The 20,981-nt window shown below is 43.1% G+C and overlaps 1 protein-coding gene across 23 annotated transcripts in view; it reads left to right on the plus strand.

Moving 5' to 3' along the window:
* HUWE1 (HECT, UBA and WWE domain containing E3 ubiquitin protein ligase 1) overlaps positions 1 to 20,981 on the plus strand; it is a 155,406-nt gene that overhangs the window by 29,062 nt on the left and 105,363 nt on the right. For 16 of the 23 annotated variants that reach the window (XM_088455517.1, XM_088455514.1, XM_088455520.1 and 13 more), the window contains exons 8-20: positions 544 to 621; positions 837 to 884; positions 962 to 1,054; positions 1,278 to 1,377; positions 6,899 to 6,999; positions 7,116 to 7,266; positions 14,202 to 14,329; positions 14,426 to 14,566; positions 18,928 to 19,033; positions 19,242 to 19,346; positions 19,426 to 19,527; positions 19,616 to 19,696; positions 20,511 to 20,617. In XM_088455517.1, the coding sequence (XP_088311643.1) occupies positions 544 to 621; positions 837 to 884; positions 962 to 1,054; positions 1,278 to 1,377; positions 6,899 to 6,999; positions 7,116 to 7,266; positions 14,202 to 14,329; positions 14,426 to 14,566; positions 18,928 to 19,033; positions 19,242 to 19,346; positions 19,426 to 19,527; positions 19,616 to 19,696; positions 20,511 to 20,617 (1,341 nt within the window). The remainder of the gene's footprint in view (positions 1 to 543; positions 622 to 836; positions 885 to 961; positions 1,055 to 1,277; positions 1,378 to 6,898; positions 7,000 to 7,115; positions 7,267 to 14,201; positions 14,330 to 14,425; positions 14,567 to 18,927; positions 19,034 to 19,241; positions 19,347 to 19,425; positions 19,528 to 19,615; positions 19,697 to 20,510; positions 20,618 to 20,981) is intronic. The other 7 variants (XM_088455511.1, XM_088455526.1, XM_088455515.1 and 4 more) reach the window with 1 other exon arrangement.

The raw sequence follows: 20,981 nt of genomic DNA on the forward strand, positions 1-20,981 counted from the left end.
ATTCTGCTTTTTGCTATTTTTGAAAGGAGAATTAATGCAAAAGCAAACCACATGTATTTTTTTTTTATTATTTTTTTTTTTTACATTTTTGTTCACTTTCTTGAAATTTCATTAAACATTTTTATTTTTTGGGCTGATGTGGTTAAATTGTATATGACGTGTTAGAATTGGCAAAAGGAAAAATAGTATTTTCCAGAAAAAAAGCCTACACTGAAACGTACACTTTGAACACGTCACTTCATGCTACACACCAATCATTGAGGCAAAAATAAACAAGTATTTTCATGAAGCCGTCATATGTATTCCACTGCAGAACGCAGGAAGTGAAGAATGACTCTTTGATGAGAATTGAATTGTTTTTGGCCGTGTCTGTTAGTAATGGGCGCCCGACGGAGCAATCCAATTGTTTCTCCGATCGGGCGTGAATGCCCTGGGAACAGATTCACCCCCCTTTCGTGCCATACACCATGGAAAGCAGAAAGCAATCATCGCTGTAGCGTGTAAATTAAACATTGTAAATATTTTTTTTCTTTTTTCCTTCAGAAATACCCTCCCAGCGCCACTACTCTTCATTTTGAGTTTTACGCAGAGCCCGGAGCTGAAGTGAAAGTTGAAAAAAGGGTGAGTTACGAGTTTTGGGTGGTGCTGTAAATAGATAATGCATTTTGATTTTGGTCACTCTTTACGGAGACTGCTTTACCTGTTCCTGATGCGCAGAGCACAAGTAATCAGCAGGGATTTGTGTAAATGCAGTAGGAATTTTATTCTTTAGTTTTTCAATTGAATGCCTAAACAAATGTGTTTTTTTTTTTCTTTTTTCGTTTTGTTTCTTTCAGACGTCCAGTAACACACTACATTACATACACATAGAAGAGCTAGATAAGGTAATAAAACCAGTGATAAATGATAGGTTATGGAGACAGAATGCCTGCCGGGCCAGGTAAATATATCCAAAATGCAGCTTGATGATTGTTTTCAATTGCAGATTTCTGAAAGTCCTTCTGAGATCATGGAGTCTCTCACTAAATTGCACAGCATTCCTAAGGACAAGCAGGTAGCGTATCTTGTAATCTGCCCTTTCCTGTTAGGTTTTTGTTTTCACTTTTTTTTTTTCAAAAAAGTAAATACAATGTTGGTCCTCTGTGCTCTTAGTCATGTGCTGAAGTTATTGGGCATTCGTAATAACACAGCTGCATGGTCTTCGCTTTTTTCCCAAAGAGTTATTCCGTTTTTGCTGTCTGTTAACGGCTTTATTTTTTATTCTTTTTACCCTGTAGATGCTTTTATTTACCCACATACGACTGGCACATGGCTTTTCTAATCACAAGAAGAGACTACAAGCAGTACAGGCCAGACTGCATGCTATTTCTATACTAGGTATGTTCTGTATGTTCTATCACCTAGTGCCCCCCCGCAGTGCACACTTTATAACCTACCTTATATGTCAATCTTTTTGTCACCAAAAAGCTGAGCATTGTATGTCACTGTGGTTGGGGGACCTTTAGCCACGTATCTACGGTGCCCACCACTGCATAAACTGTCGTGCTGCGGCACCATCAAAGAGACATTTAATGTAGACTGAAGATGCAATGATGAAGCATGTATATTTTTTAATACCTGTTGCAGCTAGCTTGTGGCACCTGAACAGTGGCTGGTAACTGCAGTGCCAAAGGAGTTTAGTCCCAGAGTTGGTGCTATAAATATCATTTGAAAAATAATTAAAATGTTGGGATGTTTTTAAATATATTTAATGCTTGGCACTGCTGCGCTGGAATGGTTCATACCCAGCGCTGCAGCGCCAATATGTATTAATGTCTGGCACTAGACACCAATTTCAAATGTATTTTTAATGTATTTAATTTATAATGCTTTGCCATTTGGGGTTCTGTCTTGTTTGTGACGTTCTGACAGGTAATGGAATGTAAGCATTTGATGTAAAGTTTGTCTAAGGAAGGCAAGAATAGCTTTTGCTTGAAATGACAGGAGGTCTGTGTGATTAGAGAGCTTAGGTAGTTGTCTCAGGTGGTCAGCGAGGAGCCCATAATGTGTTTAAATGCAAATAGATAATTTGATTTTGTGTGAAGTGTTGTCAATTGATCCAATTGGGAATAAATTGTTTCCTGATGCGAGATCATAAATATGGGTTTGGTATATTTTATTGACATTTACCACGTTTCATTATGTCAACCCTAAAGAAATGTTGACTTGATTAAAATGTGTCTGTTGGTTTAGTGGTGACTTACCTGGTTCGGTGCCTCCAGCGGTGTCTTCCGGGTACGGTGGTGACGCCACGATGGTATCCCTAACCATCTGACCCCTGCAGAATGATGACATTTCACATGTCGACGTTGTAAATTTTGCAGATGCCGACATGTTCACTGTTGACAATTTTTACAATGTCCACTTCATAACTGTCGACATTAGTGTCAATATTATGATGACATAAATATGTATATTTGTGAAAAGCATACTGATTTGTAAACTAATCCTGATTGGCTAAAGAGGCTGCTATACTGTATGCTTTTATTGTATGAAAAGGGCGATGTGCTCTGTAATGAATATACGTACCGACTTGTGGAGTAACCTTTGAGCTACAAAAAACATCTTGTATACTGTGATATTCCTGGTATCATCCGCTAGGAAGAGGGCTTTTTTTTTTTTTTTTTTTTTTTGGAGCAAATAAACTTTTCCTCCTTCATGATATCTACATCTGAGTCACAGTATCCTGTGACTCATAGTTAAGTGCCCAATGCCTAACTGCTTTATGGCTGTGTTGCAAATTCCCTGTATTTGTGTATCCCCGCCAGCAGAGATGACTGCCATGTGTTGCCCAGTTACAAACTGTGACTGGGCAGCATTTACTTTGGAGTCATTCTTCTCTCTGGGGACAGCCTGGAAAACTAACTGGGTCTGTTGTAATGAGACCTATTCCATTTTGCTAATGGCTACATCTGGAGTTGTCTTGAGTGGAACCGTACAAACTGGACTGCTGCCTCTAACATAGACAGCATCTTTCCGAGGATCCTGGACTTCTGACCTATGGTTCCCTGTCTACATGTTTGCTCATTTTTACGGGTTTTTTTTTTTTAACCTCTGGTGGCACCCACTTTGGGCGTACAGTTCTCCGGTCGGGCAACCTAAGTGTTCCCTTCGCTGGGGGCACCTGTTGAAAGTCCCATTGTTCAGTGTTCCCCAACCTTGCTGCAAGAGAAAAATATGCTTTTTGGTCAACTTACTGCTAAATCCTTTTCTCCTAAGCAGACTGGGGAACACTGCGATCCCTCCCTCACGCTCAGTCGTGCGATTTTTATTTACATTTTTTTGGTTCTTGACAGTCTCTTTTCCCTACTTTTTTTTTTTTTTGGTTGTTCTAAATAGTTTCACTCGGTTCCTGCTACTCCCCTCCATATTGGAATTGTGGGATAGCAGGGTGGGGGGGGGGGGCAAGAGTTTAGGATTTAAAGCTACAGTTTCATTAAGTGCCAGCCCCAACCTACAATCCCATTGTCTAGTGTTCCCCAGCCTACTTAAGAGAAAAGGATTCAACTGTAAATGAACCAAAATTCCTATTTTTGCAGTCTGGCTCTTACCAATACTGTCATCCCTTTTTCTCTTCTCTGCAAGAAGTTGTGACCTGGTCTACAGTATTGAATTCTAACAACAAGACCTAAATCAAGGAGGCCCAGACCATGAGTCATCTGCTGTTGGCGAGAAGCCCTTTTTTTCCTACTTCATGACTGATTTTTTCCTAAACAAGCAGGACATTGCCTGAAAGTGCAATGGACCTCAATAACAAATACCACGCATCTTGCGCTTGATTTGTGGGAACACAAGTCGCAAGTAGCCAGGTCTGGACTGTACGGCAAATGACTAAGCTCATGGATGATCTCATGGGCCAGAAAATCCACCACTTTCCTGGACTTGTGGGCAGGTACATTGTTGTGATGGAGAAGGGCACCATGAGTGCGAGTTCTTGGATGGTGCCTGGAAATGGCTTCCATCACTTGTGGAAGGCATTGGTTGACTTGCCAATTTCCAGTGACGATGCGCTGCAGCACGATTGTTGCAATAGCTACATGACCAGTATTGGCCACAAAAGCAGCCACCATCTGCTTGGCCACGCTGCGCATATGTCGGAACTACTGTAGTGGTGCACCCCCAACTGGGGTCCAATAGGCCGACTATTTGGTCTCTGGGTCGAAATTGTAGATCCAGTATTTTCGGCTGCTTATGATCTTCCAGACAGAGTTTGAGCGACCGCCATCAAACCTGGCCAGCATGTTGCAGCACCAACTCGGCAGAGCTTACTTATGCTCTTGAGTCAGCTGATGGGGCACCCAGCGCGCAGGTTCCTTGCTCAGGCCAAGCTTTTTGAGTGATGAGCTGATGGATCCCGATGAGATGCCGATCTTCTCTAACTGGGCCAGAGTCACCCTATCGTCCACCTCAACTATGGCCCGCACTGCAGCAACGTTATCCTCTGTGACACAGGTCGGCCGCAGTGCTCCTAGTCTTCCAAGGATGGTCTACTGTGCTGAAATTCTGCTAACCACTCAAACACAGTGGTTCGTGACGATGCTTCCTCCCCAAAAACAGCTCGCAGTCGGTCAAAACTCTCCTGCTATTGCAGACCACTCTTGTAGTCGTATAAGAATATAGCTCTTTAGTATCCTCTGTTGAGCTCCATAACGAGTTTGTGAAGGAAGTGTACAAGCTGACTTCGGTGTACAGTGCTGCTTATATACGGTTTCTTGCCCTGAAATTTCACAAGAACTTTAGTCAGAGATTACAGTACACAACTAGACGGGTTGTCTCTACCTATGCACTGCACATCCGGAACTTATTACACACTCCTATGTGCAAGCAAAGTCTATAATCCAGACTTTGGCCTGCTTTGGACAATTTATCTGGTCAGAATCACATTCTTGTCCGTTCGCAAAGAATGAGAGCAACTACAACAGACACAGCACTGCAGAATATAAATAACCGCCAAATACTATGTATAACTTTCCTCAGGTCAGGAGAGACAGAGGAGGTGTAGCTTCTGTGTCCTGTCAATTTAAGGTGGCTTTCTTCACTGAGAAAAGCCTACTAAGAACTATGAAGACAAAAGCGTAACCCCTCCATTTACCAGTTTTACAGTCCAACAAATAGTTGCTCATTTGTGAGACTGATAAAGTCAGCAGCTCCAACAATAAATGCTAAACATTGTGACTTGTGCAGAATATTATGTCTGTTAGTGAGATAGCTTTAGATTGAGTATTTTTTTTTATTTATTACATTTTCAAAATTTACACCCAACACATACATACAAAATTAAAAAAAGGCACAGCACTTACAACAGTATAGAATCACATAATATACAAAAATATTAGAATAGCAATAAACAATAATGTTGTCAACATGCGTTGAAAGTATAAAAATTTGCAAAATAGGTTTCTTGGGGGACTGTATGGATGGGGCATGTTTTTAGGATTGCAGGTGCATGCAGCAGGTGGATTTTTCACTTTTTTTTTTAAAAGTGCACTTTACAGAAACAAAAATATGCTTGCACCCATTTTCAAGTGCCCCAAACTTGACAGGACTATTTATTTTCCATAAAAAATACTGTTATCTTATCATTCTTCACCACTTTTACAAATAAGCTTCTAGAAAGCTTTTAACACACTACATTTATTAGGGCTAATATTACACATCTCTAATGATTTCCAGTGTCAGTGCGTCTTATTTTGGAGTACAGACTGATTCCCCCAATCTATTCAGTACTTTCCGCCGGTTGTGCATTCGCTTATTTAAGTTTTTGCCTGTTCTGCAATTGAATGTGGGGACTCGCGTGCCGCAAATTTGAGTCTCAAACAGGCGAATGCGGCAGAAAGTACAAATGGTCGAAAAGTTTTCAACTTTTCACGTCTAATTGAATACGGGCCTAAAACTAAAACGCACACATACATATGAAAAACAAAGTAGAGCTAAAGGAAAACTATAAACAAAGGACACACATACACACAAGGAGGCAAACGACCTGTAAAAACTACAGGTCTAGTAATATAAATAGTACAAACAGGAGTATTTCCAACGGACGTGCAGTATAATAAGGGACCATCCTAAACAGGAACCCAATTATTAAAATTTACGTCAAAATAAAAGGGTTAAACCATACAATAGAAAATCACAAAGTTAGAGTCCCCGGACAATTATCACCAAGCCCAGCTGGGACAGCAATACAATATAACTTAAAAATAAATAAAGCAGCAGGACCAAGCAGACGTGTAAAGGCAGATCAGGATATGTCAAAACTACTGTACATAGAACAGCACAAATAACCGGATAAATGAACATTACCTATATTCAGGAAAAGTCAGACTAAAAATGTAAGAAGAATACAGGGGCATTATATGTTGGCCCTACTACAGGGGCATTATATGGGGGCCAACATTAGAGGACCAGTAGACAGCACAGAAAGTGCAGGAACTACAACTTCATCTGTAGTAGATTCATGAAGATGAACAACTGTCGCATTATCTTCCCCCTGGTTACGAATATTGTGCTTGACTAGAAACCAGGATGGGATGCAGTCAGGAAGCCGACGGTCGAAATGCCGTCTGCCTGCTTACCAACTGTGTAGTCCCGACGGGACTAATGATAGGCATCGAAATCCCGACGCCTATCATCATCCCTACTCTGGGAGCCCGGCATACCGAACAAAGGTAAGCCGAGGGAGGGGGGTGGTCAGGTTAGGGACTCCTGGGGGGGGGGGGTTAGGCGTATGTGTTCCACTTGGGCAGGAACTGTTGGGAGTGCCTGAATATCCTCTGCAAAGTGCTGCTTAATATGTGTGCGCTATATAAATAACTGGTAATCATAAGTATACTAAACCTTCCATTCTTTGTCATTGCAGTTTATTCTAATGCCTTGCAAGAGTCTGCAAACAGTATACTCTACAATGGATTGATAGAGGAATTAGTGGATGTCCTGCAGATAACCGATAAGCAGCTCATGGTAAGCCATTATTTTCATTCACAATGTAAATGGTTAACTTTTGTGTAATGGTTATGGTCATACAATGCTTTGTATAAGGCTCTTTAAGCCTTTTTATTTTTTTATTAATTTTTTAGGATATTAAAGCCGCATCTCTGAGAACCTTAACCTCTATTGTTCACTTGGAAAGAACCCCTAAACTAAGCAGCATCATAGACTGCACTGGTACTGCCTCTTACCACGGCTTCTTACCTGTTCTTGTCCGAAACTGTATACAAGCTATGATAGGTACGTGCAGAGACTTTACTTCTATAGTTATACAAGCATTTTACATGGTAAGCTATACCTTATGATTGCATTTTACCTATTTCACTGTTGATGTTTAACTTGTCATATTCTGTCCCACACTTGGACCGATGATCTAAATTGTGCATCACTGGGCACATTCCTAGCTTTTTTTAAGCTGCGGCTAAAACATCAGTGATCAGGTGACACTTTGTGAAAGATGCATAGAATTGTCCTCATTAAATAATAAGCTTACTGGTCTTTGCTTTCCCTTCAAATACTCCACGGCAGCTACAGGCGAATGGATTAATATCTGAGTCGGCGAAGTAGAGACCAGTAAAAGAAACCCCTGGAAAGGGTATATAGTGGGAAGCCTCTATCCCTTTGGAGTTTGAGAGACCTCTCAAGTTGCTGTCAACATGGACAGGAAATATATGTCGCTTGTACAGCCATCCATTAATGGAACATATCCAGGAGTATACTTCTTGAATAAAGCTGAGTACACACCTTTGCGATGCTCGACTGATAGGTTTAAACGCTTTCGATCAGCCAGGCAGTGGGCATCCAACTTGACCCCACCGTGAGTCCCGTACACATTGAGCTAGAAATAGCTCAACCTGAACTCTGTGTGTATGGGCTTCTAGGGGTTCGGGAGGGCTGGCATATACAGCTTAAACAGCAAACAACGTGTAACCTTCCGATCCCGACCGTTGCAGGAGCATTTTAAACAGTTTACCAGGTATTGTTCTTGCATACACACCTATCCAGTAGTCAACCTGATCACCAGATATTGAGTTATCTGGCTGACTATTGTATAGGTGGACTGTGGGTGTAGAATGAGATGCAGGAGCTTGGGCACCAAGGGGTTAACTTCTTTTGCAGCAGTAGCACAGGCTTCTCCCCTACATCCCGCCTGAAGCCAGTTTTTCTTGGTGCTTTCAGGAAGAGGACACTGTTTTAAGACTGCAGCCCTTGTTTCGTTTTTTTTTCTTCCCCTTCTTAAGATGTGGCCTTTGCCCTGTAGGTCAATGTCAGAAGGGGTAGATGGGCTCTCCCACTTAACAACCCCCCTGCCCCTTTTATTAGGCTCCCTGTCATGGGGTGTTTCCTCCTCTCCTCTCCTCCCCTCCCTCACAGAGACGCTGAGGCCATTTTCCTCAGTGCATGCTGCAGCCAGTTTCTGGAGAATAGCATGGGCTCCTGGCCTCTCTGTGTGCCACCACCTCAGCGGTTTGGTTATATAGAAAGCTCCTTCCTACTGAGTAGGGTTTGGATTTTTGAGCACTTAATGACAGTTATTCCATGCGTTGAATGTTTCTGTCTGCATGTACTTGTGTTTAGGAGTACTGTTTATTTTTTACAAGTGTCTGCATCTTTCCAGAAGATGCTGGATAGGGACCGCACTTCCAATCGCAGACACTCCAGGCGAGAGAATTCTACGCCCCTGTCCGGTTATGATTCAGACTCTGAGGTTTCCTCAGTCGATGAGGACGATGGGTCCAATGCTTCAGACTCTTCTATCCCGAGGTCTCCCTACCCCAGATGGATGTAGCTGCCCTGTTTAAGGCAGTTAAAGCTGTCCTCTGCATCAGTGATGATTGAGCAGGTCCCTAAGGCTAGCACTCCGGTGTCCAAGGTCAAAAGGGGGTTTCGGCAGATTTCCCCATTCTGCGCAGCTAAAGGACCTCCTAGCGTAGGCATGGACTAAACCTAATAATAGGCGCTTCCAGGTTTTTTCCTTTTATTCACTGCCTGCTACGGATTAGCCAAATGGGAGCCCCCCCTCTGGTGGATGCTCACCTTGCCCACTTAGTTAAGAACACTACCCTTCTTATTCCTAATATAGCGTCTGCTTGCATGGCTAAAGCCATTGCGGTTCCCATAGGAACAAGCTATTGGTGTTAGTGGAGCACATCAGAGAGGCAGCCTCTTATCTTGGAGAGTCATACAATAGACACTGGTGTCCTAACCTTCAAGGTGTCGTCATCCTCTGTGTCTGCTAGACGAGCCCTCTGGCTGCGTTCCTGGAGCGCTGGCTCACTCAAAAAAGACCATTTAGGTGATATTCCCTTTGATCCCGATTTGGACAAGATTGCGGCCTTGGTAGCAGCGTCCAACACAACATTCCTCCCTTCTGCAGCAGCCTCTAGTTTGCGAACACTTACATTTTCGCTCCTTTCATCCACAGGGGAAGCCAAGGACCAGTCTTTCTTGAGGTTCCAGGGTTACTCATCCAAGGGTTCCAAGCCCTCCGCTAAACGGCACTGGTCTTTCAGATGCCCTGCCACCAAGCCTACTGACAAGCCTGCGACTTGACGGGACGGGCCTCCACCTGGGGTATTCCTGCTTGGGAGGCCGACTTCCATTCTGCAAGACCTGGATGGCAATCACGTTGGACACCAGGGTGTGATGTGTTGTCTTCCTGGGCTACGCCCTAACCTTTCAAGAGCTGCCTCTGAACCAATTTTTTTCCACAGGCTTTCCGGTGGATCCAGGCAAAGCAGAAGCACTTTGGGGTCTACTACTGGTCTCCAAAGTAATTGTTCCAGTTCCCCTGTCTCAGGGAGGTAAGGGCTTTTAGGCCAGCTTTTTGTTTCAGAAGCCGATTGGTGCCTTCAGCCAATCCTCAACCTGCAGCCGCTCAAGTTCCTGTGGGTCCCCAGATTCTGCATGAAATCTCTACGTTCCTTCATTCTGACGCTTGAGTCAGGGGATTTCATGGCTTCCTTGGACATCCAGGATGCCTATTTGCATGTTCCAATCCTGCTCAGTCACCTGCCATTTGGTCTTTCGACGGCTTCTGGTGTTTTCACGAACGTCATGGCAGTTAATTTTTGACGCAGGGGTATCTGGTTTCAACCTTATCTAGACATCTTTCTGAACTTCAGCTGGTCACCAAAGGTTTTCAGGGAACACATCTATCTCACGATAGATCTCCTCCAGCCCCGCGGATGGATCATCAATTGGAAGAAATTCTCCCTTAGTCCAACGCAGGAGATGTACCATCTAGGGGGCCTTGCTGGATTCCAAGGTTCAGACTCCTCCTACCAGAAAAGTTTTGTAACCTACCAGCCAGGATTCGCAAGTTAAGTCATTGCCGAGTGTCAATACACTCTTGCATGCAGATCTTGGGCTCTCTTGCCTTCACTTTCGACATGGTGGAATATGCCCAGTTTCACTCCCAGTCTCTTCAGATGGAGATTCTGTCCCAGTGAAACAAGTCCCGTGGGCAGCTGACGACACAAACTATCATCCTCTCCCGGCTCTCCCTCTTGTGGTGGCTCCAGGCATCCCACTTAGACAAGGGTCGCCCCTTTTGGACTCAGGACTGGGTCCTCCTCGTCACCAACGCAAGTCTTTGCGGGTGGTGGGCAGTAACCTGTTAATACACCTTTCAGGTTCGGTAGACTGCTTCAAAGAGCCGGCTACTGATCAATATTCTGGAACTCCAAGCGGGCTTCAGAGCTCTCTGCCTAGCTCTGCAAGATACAGTGCCTTGCAATAGTATTCACACCCCATTTGCATTTTTCATGTTTTATTGCCTCACAACCTGGAATTAAAATGGATTGTTTGAAGGTGTGCATCATTTCATTCACATAATATGCCTACAACTTTGAAGTTGTCGTTTTTTTTTATATTGTGAATTGAACACAGCGTGCATAACTATTCACCCACGTAAAGTCAGTACTTTGTCGAGCCACCTTTTGCGGCAATTACAACTGCAAGTCGCTTTGGATAAGTCTATGAGCCTGACATATCTTGCCCCTGGGATTTTTGCAAATTCATCAAGGCAAAACTGCTCCAGCTCCTTCATGCTGGATGGTTTCTGCATGTGAACAGCAATCTTCAAGTCTGACCACAGATTCTCAATTGGATTGAGATCTGGGCGTTGACTAGCCCATTCCAACACATTTTAAATGTTTCCCCTTAAACCACTCGAGTGTTCCTTTAGCAGTATGGTTCTGGTCATTGTCCTGCTGGAAGGTGAACCTCCGTCCCAGTCTCAAATCACAGGCAGACTGAAACAGGTTTTACTCAAGAATATCCCTGTATTTAGCACCATCCATCTTTCCCTCGAATCAAATCAGTTTACCAGTCCCTGCTGCTCAAAAACATCCCCATAGCATGATGCTGCCACCACAATGTTTCACTGTGGGGATGGTGTTCTTGGGGTAATGGGATGTGTTGGGTTTGCACCAGACATAGCGTTTTCCTTGGTGGCCAAAAAGATCAATTTCAGTCTAATCTGACCAGAGCACCTTCCTCCATACATTTGGGGAGTCACCCACATGCCTTTTGGCAAACTCGAATCGTGTCGTCTTAGTGATAAAAATAAGTAATGGCTTTTTTCTGGACACAGCTCTATGGAGTGTACAGTTTATTGTGGTCACATGCACAGATACACCAGTCTCTGCTGTGGAACTCTGCAGCTCCTTCAGGGTTACCTTTGGTCTCTGTTCTGCCTCTCTGATTAATTCCTTCCTTGCCTGGTCAGTGAGTTTTGGTGGGAGGCTCTCTCCTGGAATGTTTGTTGTGGTACCATGTTCTTTCCGTTTGATGATGATGGATTTGATGGTGCTCTGGGGGATCATCAAAGATTTGGATGTTTTTTTTTAATAACCCAACCCAGAATTGTACTTTTTAACAACTTTGTCCCTGACTTGTTTGGAAAGCTCCTTGGTTTTTGTGGTGTGATGCCTCTTGCTTAGTGGTGTTACAGCCTCTGGGGCCTTTCAGAAAAGGTGTGTTTAATCTGACAGAACATGTGACACTTAGATTTTACACAAGTGGACTTAATTTCACTAATTGTGATTTCTGAAGGTAATTGGTTGCACCAGAACTTTTGAGGGGCTTCATAGCAAAGGGGGTGATTACATATTCACATGCCAATTTTCAGAATTTTATTTATAAAGATTCTTTTTTATCTATTTTTTCTCATTTCACTTCACCAAATTAGACTATTTTGTGCAGATCCATCACATAAAATTCAGATTAAAAAAAATAAATCGCAGGTTGTAATGTAACAAAAAAGGTAAGAAGCCAAGGGGGTGAATACTTTTGCAAGGCACTGTATTGCTCACGCACCAGGGATTTGGAAGCCCTTCTGGTGGACGCCTTATTGGTTGGGTGGACAACTTACTCTGAGTAGCATTCAATTCTTATTCTGGACTAAGCCAAAGCAGTGCACAAAGAAGTATGGCGTTGCCTCCTGAGGGGAATTTATCACAAGCTCTCGGTTGTGAAAATGTTAACGTTGAATGCTGAGAAGTGTCATGAAGAACATATGCCTTAGAGCAAGACACATTTTTCTTTTCTCCCAGAGAGATTAAGGTTTTTTTTTTTTTTAAATTTCTGTATTTTGATTACTGAACCTCAGACCCTGAGGGACGTTAGATTAGTTAGAAGGCTACCTGGAAAGCTTTTGCTGGTGGCCTCGCTCCGTTTCACACTTCCGGAAGGGTCACCTGGTCATTAGCTAATGGTGTCATGGGGTCTTACAGACTGCTTTGGCTGCAGTGTGCTCCAGTATGCTGGTGGTTAATGAGGGACAGCTACAGCCTACCTCCGAGGCATGCTCCTGGCACAGCTCCTATCATTTAGGCTCCATTGACCCAGGGTAAAGATGGGGGTCAGATCTACCAATGCGGCTTCCCCCCCCCCCCCCCCAAGATTGCTCGGCTTCCTTTCCTGTTGCAGGTTGCCTTGGAGCCTTTGACTGTCCCATTGTTGAACTTACTGGCCTGGTTTTCTGCTGGGTGGTCCATCAGTTATGGTGTGGGCCCCATTCGGCACTTGGTCCTGGCTTGGGCCTTGACACTGATTTGAAAGTCTTCAAGGGAACTTTGTTTTTTCAGTCGGAACATTGCGGGAGATGTATGAACCACCGAAGCGGTATCAGCGCACATTGGGGCAGATGTATGAAGCTCTGGAAAGTGATAAAGTGCAGACTGATAAATAACCAATCCGCTCCCAAATGTCATGTTACACGCTGTGTTTAAAAAATGGCAGCTGTGACCTGATTGGTCGTTTATCACTCTGCACTTTATCACTGCTCATGGCCAAGGTCTGTGCATTGATGGATTTCTACTGATGGCTTAAAACCATTAACCTTCGATGGTACAGCCTTTTATTGCCATCACGAACACCAGGCGCCCACTCTTAGGGGTCTATTCATGTAGACTTGCCTACGAGTGAGTGTGGCTACATGTTGCACTTAAGGCAGGCTAGTTGTTTGCAACCCCTCAGGGTTGCTTAATAAACATCTGCAAATTTGGGGCAAGAAGAGGTGCTGTTGCAACTCGCTCCCCTTGCGGATAATTTAAACCAACCCTCTTAGACTTTGTTACTCTCCTTGAAGTACTAGTGTGTTTTTCTTATTTATTTATAACATTGCTTCCTCTCCTCCACCTTCCTCTCATTTTCTGTAGATAATTAAAATAGCTGTTTCCCCTCTATAACCCTAGGGATAATAGAGGGGAATCTGTTAATATTCAAGTTGTTAAAGTGCCTGACAGCCTCCAGGGGATTCCGAGATGAGGATTTAACTGAAGTATTACATATCCAGTTTTAAAATGTCCTTAATTCCGACCGTTTTTTTTCTTCATATGCATAAGTGTTACACAAGTGATTTATTTATATATATATATATATATATATATATATATATATATATATATATATATTATAAAACAAAAAGTGCTTTCAATTGTCGCATGAGGAGCCTGTTCGGTAGCATATAGTGGTACCCAATTTCAATTCAAAACAGTATACATCTTCCCAACCATTTAAAAATACTTCTCTATAGCTTAATAACAAAGTAAAGATTTACTTATTTGCATGTTTATCAGATGTGCTAATGATGGTTAACTACTTCATTTCACTAATACCAAGTATCCTGTTGTGCCTTTTATAACCACCTCTGTATGCTCTCTCCTCAGACCCCACCATGGATCCATACCCTCACCAGTTTGCCACGGCGCTCTTTTCCTTCCTGTATCACCTTGCCAGCTATGATGCCGGTGGTGAGGCCCTGGTTTCTTGCGGCATGATGGAAGCACTTTTAAAGGTAAAGTACTTTGTTAGATATAAAGCTGTCTGTCTTTGTGCAGTTGGTGATTTGGTAAGAGCTCTGCGCCTTCTCATTTGGCATTCTGTTTCTCAGGTGATCAAGTTCCTAGGAGACGAGCAGGACCAGATCACTTTTGTGACGCGAGCTGTAAGGGTCGTTGACCTCATCACAAACCTAGACATGGCTGCCTTTCAGTCTCACAGCGGGCTGTCCATATTCATTTACCGGCTGGAGGTGAGAGACAACAGCTTTTCGTGATACTTTAAACCTTAATTGTTCCTTTTTCATGTTTCAAAAAGTATAAAATCTCTCCTCAGCCTTATGTCGGAGCCAAAGTCTGTGGTGTGCATAAAGTAGATTCAGCCATTGATTAACATATACCAGTGTATTGAATTTGAGCTTTAAAAAAATCTGGTTTCATTCCAATTGGTGGAGATTGTAGTATGTCACTTTTAATCTATTCAGACTATTTAAGTTCCTCTTTTTATTATATCACCATCATGTAGAGAATGCAGTTTTGTGTTATTTTCTTACAGGGCAGGGTGCTTTGTTGCTTTATTTTGAAGTTACTGCTGCGGCCAGGCACTTGGAAACCACATTCCTTGGCTGTCTGAAAACCAGAGTGGATTGTGAAGGTGCCTTTCCTGGTACCTCCTCCTGTTGTTTCTCACCCATGCTGTGGGGACAGTCTATTATAGGGGAACCTACCTGCTCAAGCAGTGGCCAGGGCTCTTTTGCTGTGATGCTTTGCCAGGCACGTACAGCAGTATCAGAATGAACACCAGTGAGAGGCTTGTTACTGTAAGCTGCTGTCAGTCTTCCATGTACTTTGCAATGTGCAAATAAGAGTTCTCAGGTCGCTTGATTGGGGATTTGGTGGGGGGCAGCCTGGATGTTGCTGTGTCACACTAGGCATGGGTTTGCCAGTAGGGGCTCGGCCTTGACAGGATGGTGGGCATGGACGCCTTATGCATCGCATATGAGGCTAACGGCTGACTGTCATGCACACCTGCAGTTTGTTCCACTGAACTGACAGAACCCGATTGGATCAGGTTCATAGAGCAGTCTACTACTGAGCTTGCACTAGATTATAGGCAATGAAAGAACAATTTCTCTAAGGGGGAGAAGTCTCACCATTACTTGTTCAAACAGCTGTGCCATCGCTTCTATGGTGCTTGAGACAGGGCTGGGATGGGCTCTAGTCCTCCATTGTATGTTCTAGAGTGTTTGGTCCCAGTGGAAGCAAAGTTTACATTAATTGTTCTGGATGTAGAAGTGGTGCTAAGTGCTCTACTTCAATGTCTTCTGCTGCAAGAACATCCCATTTGGGTTCAGTCAGACATTGCCACTGCAACGGACGTCATCAACCCTCAGGGAGGCACAAAAAGTTTCCTTGTAATGAAGGACTCCAGCAAGATTATGCACTGGGCAGACCAAAGTGTACATTCCAATAGTAGCCAGTTGGGAAGGGGCGACAGCAGAATATCCTTCAGCTCGAAGAGTGATACCTTCAGTAAATTGTGGAAAGATGGGTCAGCCAGATGTCGAGATGATGGCCTCTTAATTGAACAACAAGGTGGGGAGCACTTATGGAGCGGAGATCTACATATGTTTCTTGTAGAAACCATGATGGTCCCCAGGAATTTTCATCTGATATACTGGTTTTGTCTTGAAGTGATACTGCACAACCTCCTAAGGCCAAAGCGAGATGTTTGGGGTACATGGTTTTCCAATGTCTTCATTTGGGTTTCAAGGACAGGTGGGGCGCCGGGAGCTTTCCATGGTCAGCGTGTGATTAGCGGAGAGCCGGGGTGCCTCCATAAGGGCACCCCCCAGAAACAGCCTTGTGGGAATGCTAGCTTTAATGTAAAGGCACATTCTACCAAACCGGTTTTTATGGGTTTGTAAATAAGATTTCTATACGTCTGAGTCTATTGGGTACTATACGCATCCACCTACTTATTACAGATTCAATGTACAATGTCACACACCCAATGGTCTGTGTACGCTAGCAATGCATTTCTGTCGCTCAACATTGTTTTATGTGAATAAGTTGCATATTTTAACCGAGTAGGATGCTTGGCTTTGCCGCATGGGACCTGGCGCACAGAGAGGGTCTAGTTGGCAAAACTGAAGCCACAGTATAAAAGGACACATCTATAATATGTTGTTTTTTCAGGGCAATTTTTTTCCCTCCATTTCATTTCTCGTTCTATCCATTTGGGCTTACTTGGAAAAATAAGTGTTGCAAGATGGGAATATGGAAGCTGAAGAATTACACTTTAGGATTACTAAAGTACCAATGCCCTGCAGACTGTATATTCTGTGTACCTCTGGATTCGGAGGCAAGGATTTAATGTATTTCTAAAAATCCTGGTTTCCTTGGGTGACACTTCGACACAGTATGGTCGACTGCTACTGGGAGTCGGTGTTTAAGTTCTTATGTCTGAGTGGCTTGGCGCTCCAATTTGTCCCCAGGTGACCATGGCTCTTTAAGGTGACATGATGGGTACTCTAGCAGGACCTGAAGAACTCTGCACCCTGTCTTTGCCACACAGGCAGATTACCTTAGCAGGCATGCCCAGCACCAGGGAGGGTGGTTCTTCACCCGTGCATCTTCCAGTATGTTGTAGAAAGATGGGTCAACTGGATATCAACACGATTACATACAGAGAAACCACATGGACCAACGGACTGTTTAGTGCTGCTTAATTTCTTTCAGATTTGTTAGTTTCCTCTGTTGTATGTGAGTGCTTTTAGTGGCACCAGATTGTGGTACAAAGACTCTCAAGGGTCATAGCATCTTCCTATGAGGGAAGATTTGTTAAATCAGCGACTGTTTTACCATCAGTCCTTAAAGTAATGTCTCTGCAAGGATAGATCATGAAGTCTAGAAGACCTGTGTTTGGTGTGAGAAGAGGAAGTCTCAAACTACTACTTTCTAGCTAGCCCATTTGCTGTATGCTGATTAAAGTTGTTTCCTTTTAAGCTTCAGGTCTCTGTACTTTTTCTCTCAGGAGAGTTTCTCTTACTAGAGGTGAGGGAGGTAATCTCTTTCTGGAGTACTTGCTGTCTTTTATTTCACCAGATAGATTTACTATTGTTGCCATGGGATATGTGAGCTATGCTGTGTAGCTTTGTCATCGGATACATTTTATGTTTAATAAAAAAAGGAAAATATAATGGATAAACCATTATGTGCATATAAAAACCACTACATTATTTGTAAAAAAATAAAATAAGGAGCATTATAAAGTTCATACTGGCAACCCAATAGTTTGTATCAGTTGAGTCAATAAAGTTTTTTTTTTTAATTGCAACACTTTATACCGTAAATGAGTAATGAGCAATACTTCTGTAATGAGCAAACCATTGTTTGCACAGGGCTTTACACAAGCCTATAAGCGACTTGGAATACACAACTACAGAAAAGCTCATGAATGCTCTACAGGAAAATATTTCAACTGCAAAAATGAACTTATGGATTGTAGATCTGAGGGCAGTTCCAATATAAGGGAGGACTTGCCTCTCTAATTGCGCAAAACATGGCAAGCTTTGTGTAGGCGTCTATAAATTAAGTCTGTGCAAGTTGTGCAATATAAAATAACAATTAAGCAGTTTTGTTGAAAGTTTAGTTGAAATGTGTCTTGAGTGGAAAACCAGAATGTAATGGTGCATGATGGTGAAAGCAGCCTGTAGGGGCCACCCAACTGCATCAGAACCAAAACCCCAGACTTTATACTTCAACGGCCAGGTTCTCCTTCCTCCACACCCTACATCTTGATATGCTGTGCACCTCGTATATACAACTGTACAAATATATTGCTATGCTTAATGTTAAATACTATTTACTTGCGTTTGGTGATTCATTGTGGATTCAGTGATTCCCAGCATTAGTTGGGCTGCACATCTTGGTCCCAAGAGGTGCAAATAGGAAAAAAGCCTTGTTGGGAGCCCCACAGTAGCTCCTTGCAGGGTTTGTGGGGACACACTGTTTTTGTGGAGCCCAGTAAGCTGCAACCTTTCCTGTATCACTAAAGGGATGCTAATGATTCCTGTCAGTACCCTGCCCCCCTGAGGCCACAGGGAGGAAAACACCACACTAGTTCAAAGAGCTCTGGCGCCCGCAAGAATAAGTATGGCACTCTGAAAACGAAGTGCTTTTCTCCAGAAGCCATGTTCAGTATGGATGGGGGGGCTATTAGACCTCAAGAGCTCATGTCCTAGACATAGTTTAGAATTGAGAAATAGAGAGGAGTACAAAGGTAGTAAAGCCAGGTTAGAATATGCCTGGGAACGTTAGGACTTTCAAAACTTCTTAAGTGCAAGCTTTAAATGTGTTTGACTTTCTTCATGCATGTGCCTGTTTGCAAATTAGAAATTCGTAGCGAATAATACAATACAAACTAGTTTTCCTTGTATCACTGGTGTATTTTGTATGATCTATCGAATATAACTGACTGGTGCCCAGGGCATGGATCTCCATGTAGCTCAATAAAAGGGCTGCCAGCCAGCCCCCACCCCTTCACAATACAAACTTCTATTTAAAACTCCTGAATATTGTACTAGATCTGCTTCTCCTGCTCTCTCCTCAGCATGAAGTTGATTTGTGCAGGAAAGAGTGTCCATTTGTCATTAAACCAAAAATCCAGCGCCCCAGCACTGTTCAGGAAGGAGAAGAGATGGAAACGGACATGGAAGGTAATTAAAACAAATATATAAATTTAAAGAAAACTCTGGACAAATTAACGGTTTAAGCACTTTTTTTTTTTTACTTATTGGGTTAATATTACTTTATTCAAATGTACGCCAACTGTTTTTGTATCCAGCTTGGTTAATATTAAAGAGCTTGTAGAAGCAACTTTTTAAAACGCCACTTTTTTTTAATTTTTTTTTTATAATGTTCTAGTGGCTGATGTGGCCATGGAAAGCAGCCCAGGTCCTTCCACCTCTACGGAACACCGGCCTGTGACCACAAGCAGTAGTGTTGGGAGCATAGTGATGCCACGCTCCGGTAAACACCAAGCCTGACCTTTCATGGTGTTGTATTAGATCTGAAGCGTTATTGTAATATTATTGTCTTTGCATTCTAGGAGTGCAGTGCATTCCCCAAAGAGCCGCCTTGCTGAAATCTATGCTTAATTTTCTGAAGAAAGCAATTCAGGACCCAGCTTTCTCAGATGGAATTCGTCATGGTAATATTGTCTTATACCCCCCCCCCCACACACACATAAACTTCTAGCTCGAAACACTTCAAACATCAACTATTTCTCTTTTTGTTAGTGATGGACGGAACTCTTCCCACATCCCTGAAACACATAATCAGTAATGCAGAATACTATGGCCCTTCTCTCTTCTTGCTGGGTAAGTCCATTCAACAGTAATAACCGCAAACGTCCTTTATCTTTGTTGCATAGAGCTGATTCAGAGGTGGACGCCAATGCCGCTGCCACATACTTTATATGCTGCGCGACTGCATTGCACTGTTGTAGCCGATGTGCTTCCTACTGAGACGTTTTGCTATTTCACCTATGGAGGCGCAGATGGTCCTTCTGAACATGGCCGCTGCAAAACCGGTGCAACTGCGGAAAAAGACAGTTGTGCCTGTGTCTGACTAGCCCCTCCCCCCCTCCCCCATTGGTCTTAAGGTGTGTATCCACTAGCAGATAGTGGAACGATAGTACGATTACAACTTTGTAGTCGTACAGTTGTTCCTCATCCCCTGTAAATCCTACACTGAATTATGTCGTTCAGTTATGCACCCTCCCTCATCCCCGAACATGCCCAATCTGTCGGTATCTGCAGATTGACCGGCATGTTCAGGCGATGATTGATGTCGAAAACGACCAGCGGGAGCGCACATCGTTTTTGACTTTCATGCCCGATTTGTGACTGATTAATGAATGATAATGATGTTGTCGTTCAATCGCTCATTTTAATCGACAAGTGGATACGCTGCTTCAGGAAAGCCCACTGAAACTGCCTCTCTCCAGGCAGTAACAATTAAGACTTATGCGCAGATCGACTTGGACACATGCGCATATTGAAAACACAGGCCACTTGCAAGTGACATTGATCCCGCGTCCACCTCTAATTCAGGCCTAAAATCTGCACAATTTGATATTCAACATTTGCTTATGTTGTTTTTTTTTTTTTTTTTTTTTTTTTTTTTTGGCAGCTACTGAAGTGGTTACGGTTTTTGTGTTTCAAGAGCCTTCGCTGCTGTCTTCTCTCCAGGACAATGGTCTTACAGATGTAATGTTGCACGCTCTCCTTATCAAAGATGTAAGGGATGCCACTTTCTCTGCTTGTCTCTGTCTGGCCACATTATCTAATACAATCTTGGTAAACTTATTTTTATGTTCTTGGTAGTACTCGCCCAATCAGATGTGGGTTTTTGGAATATAATTAGTTATGCAATAAATGTTTGTGAATACAACCATTATGATACCATTAGTACGTAGAACGGAAATGGTTATCATGAAGTTATGGCCTACAGATGTTTCCTACTACACTATTTCTGCAGTGACGCCAAACAGCCCTTATCGGCGAGCGAGACTGCTCGCACCAAGCGTAGTCTTCACCCGATAATGCATCTTAGACGCAGTTTGATGCGACAAAACCGCTTCACGAGACAGCGTTGATAAAT

Source organism: Taudactylus pleione, unplaced genomic scaffold, assembly GCF_031769625.1.
Source record: "Taudactylus pleione unplaced genomic scaffold, aTauple2 ptg000656l, whole genome shotgun sequence".
Taxonomy (NCBI): Eukaryota; Metazoa; Chordata; class Amphibia; order Anura; family Myobatrachidae; genus Taudactylus; species Taudactylus pleione.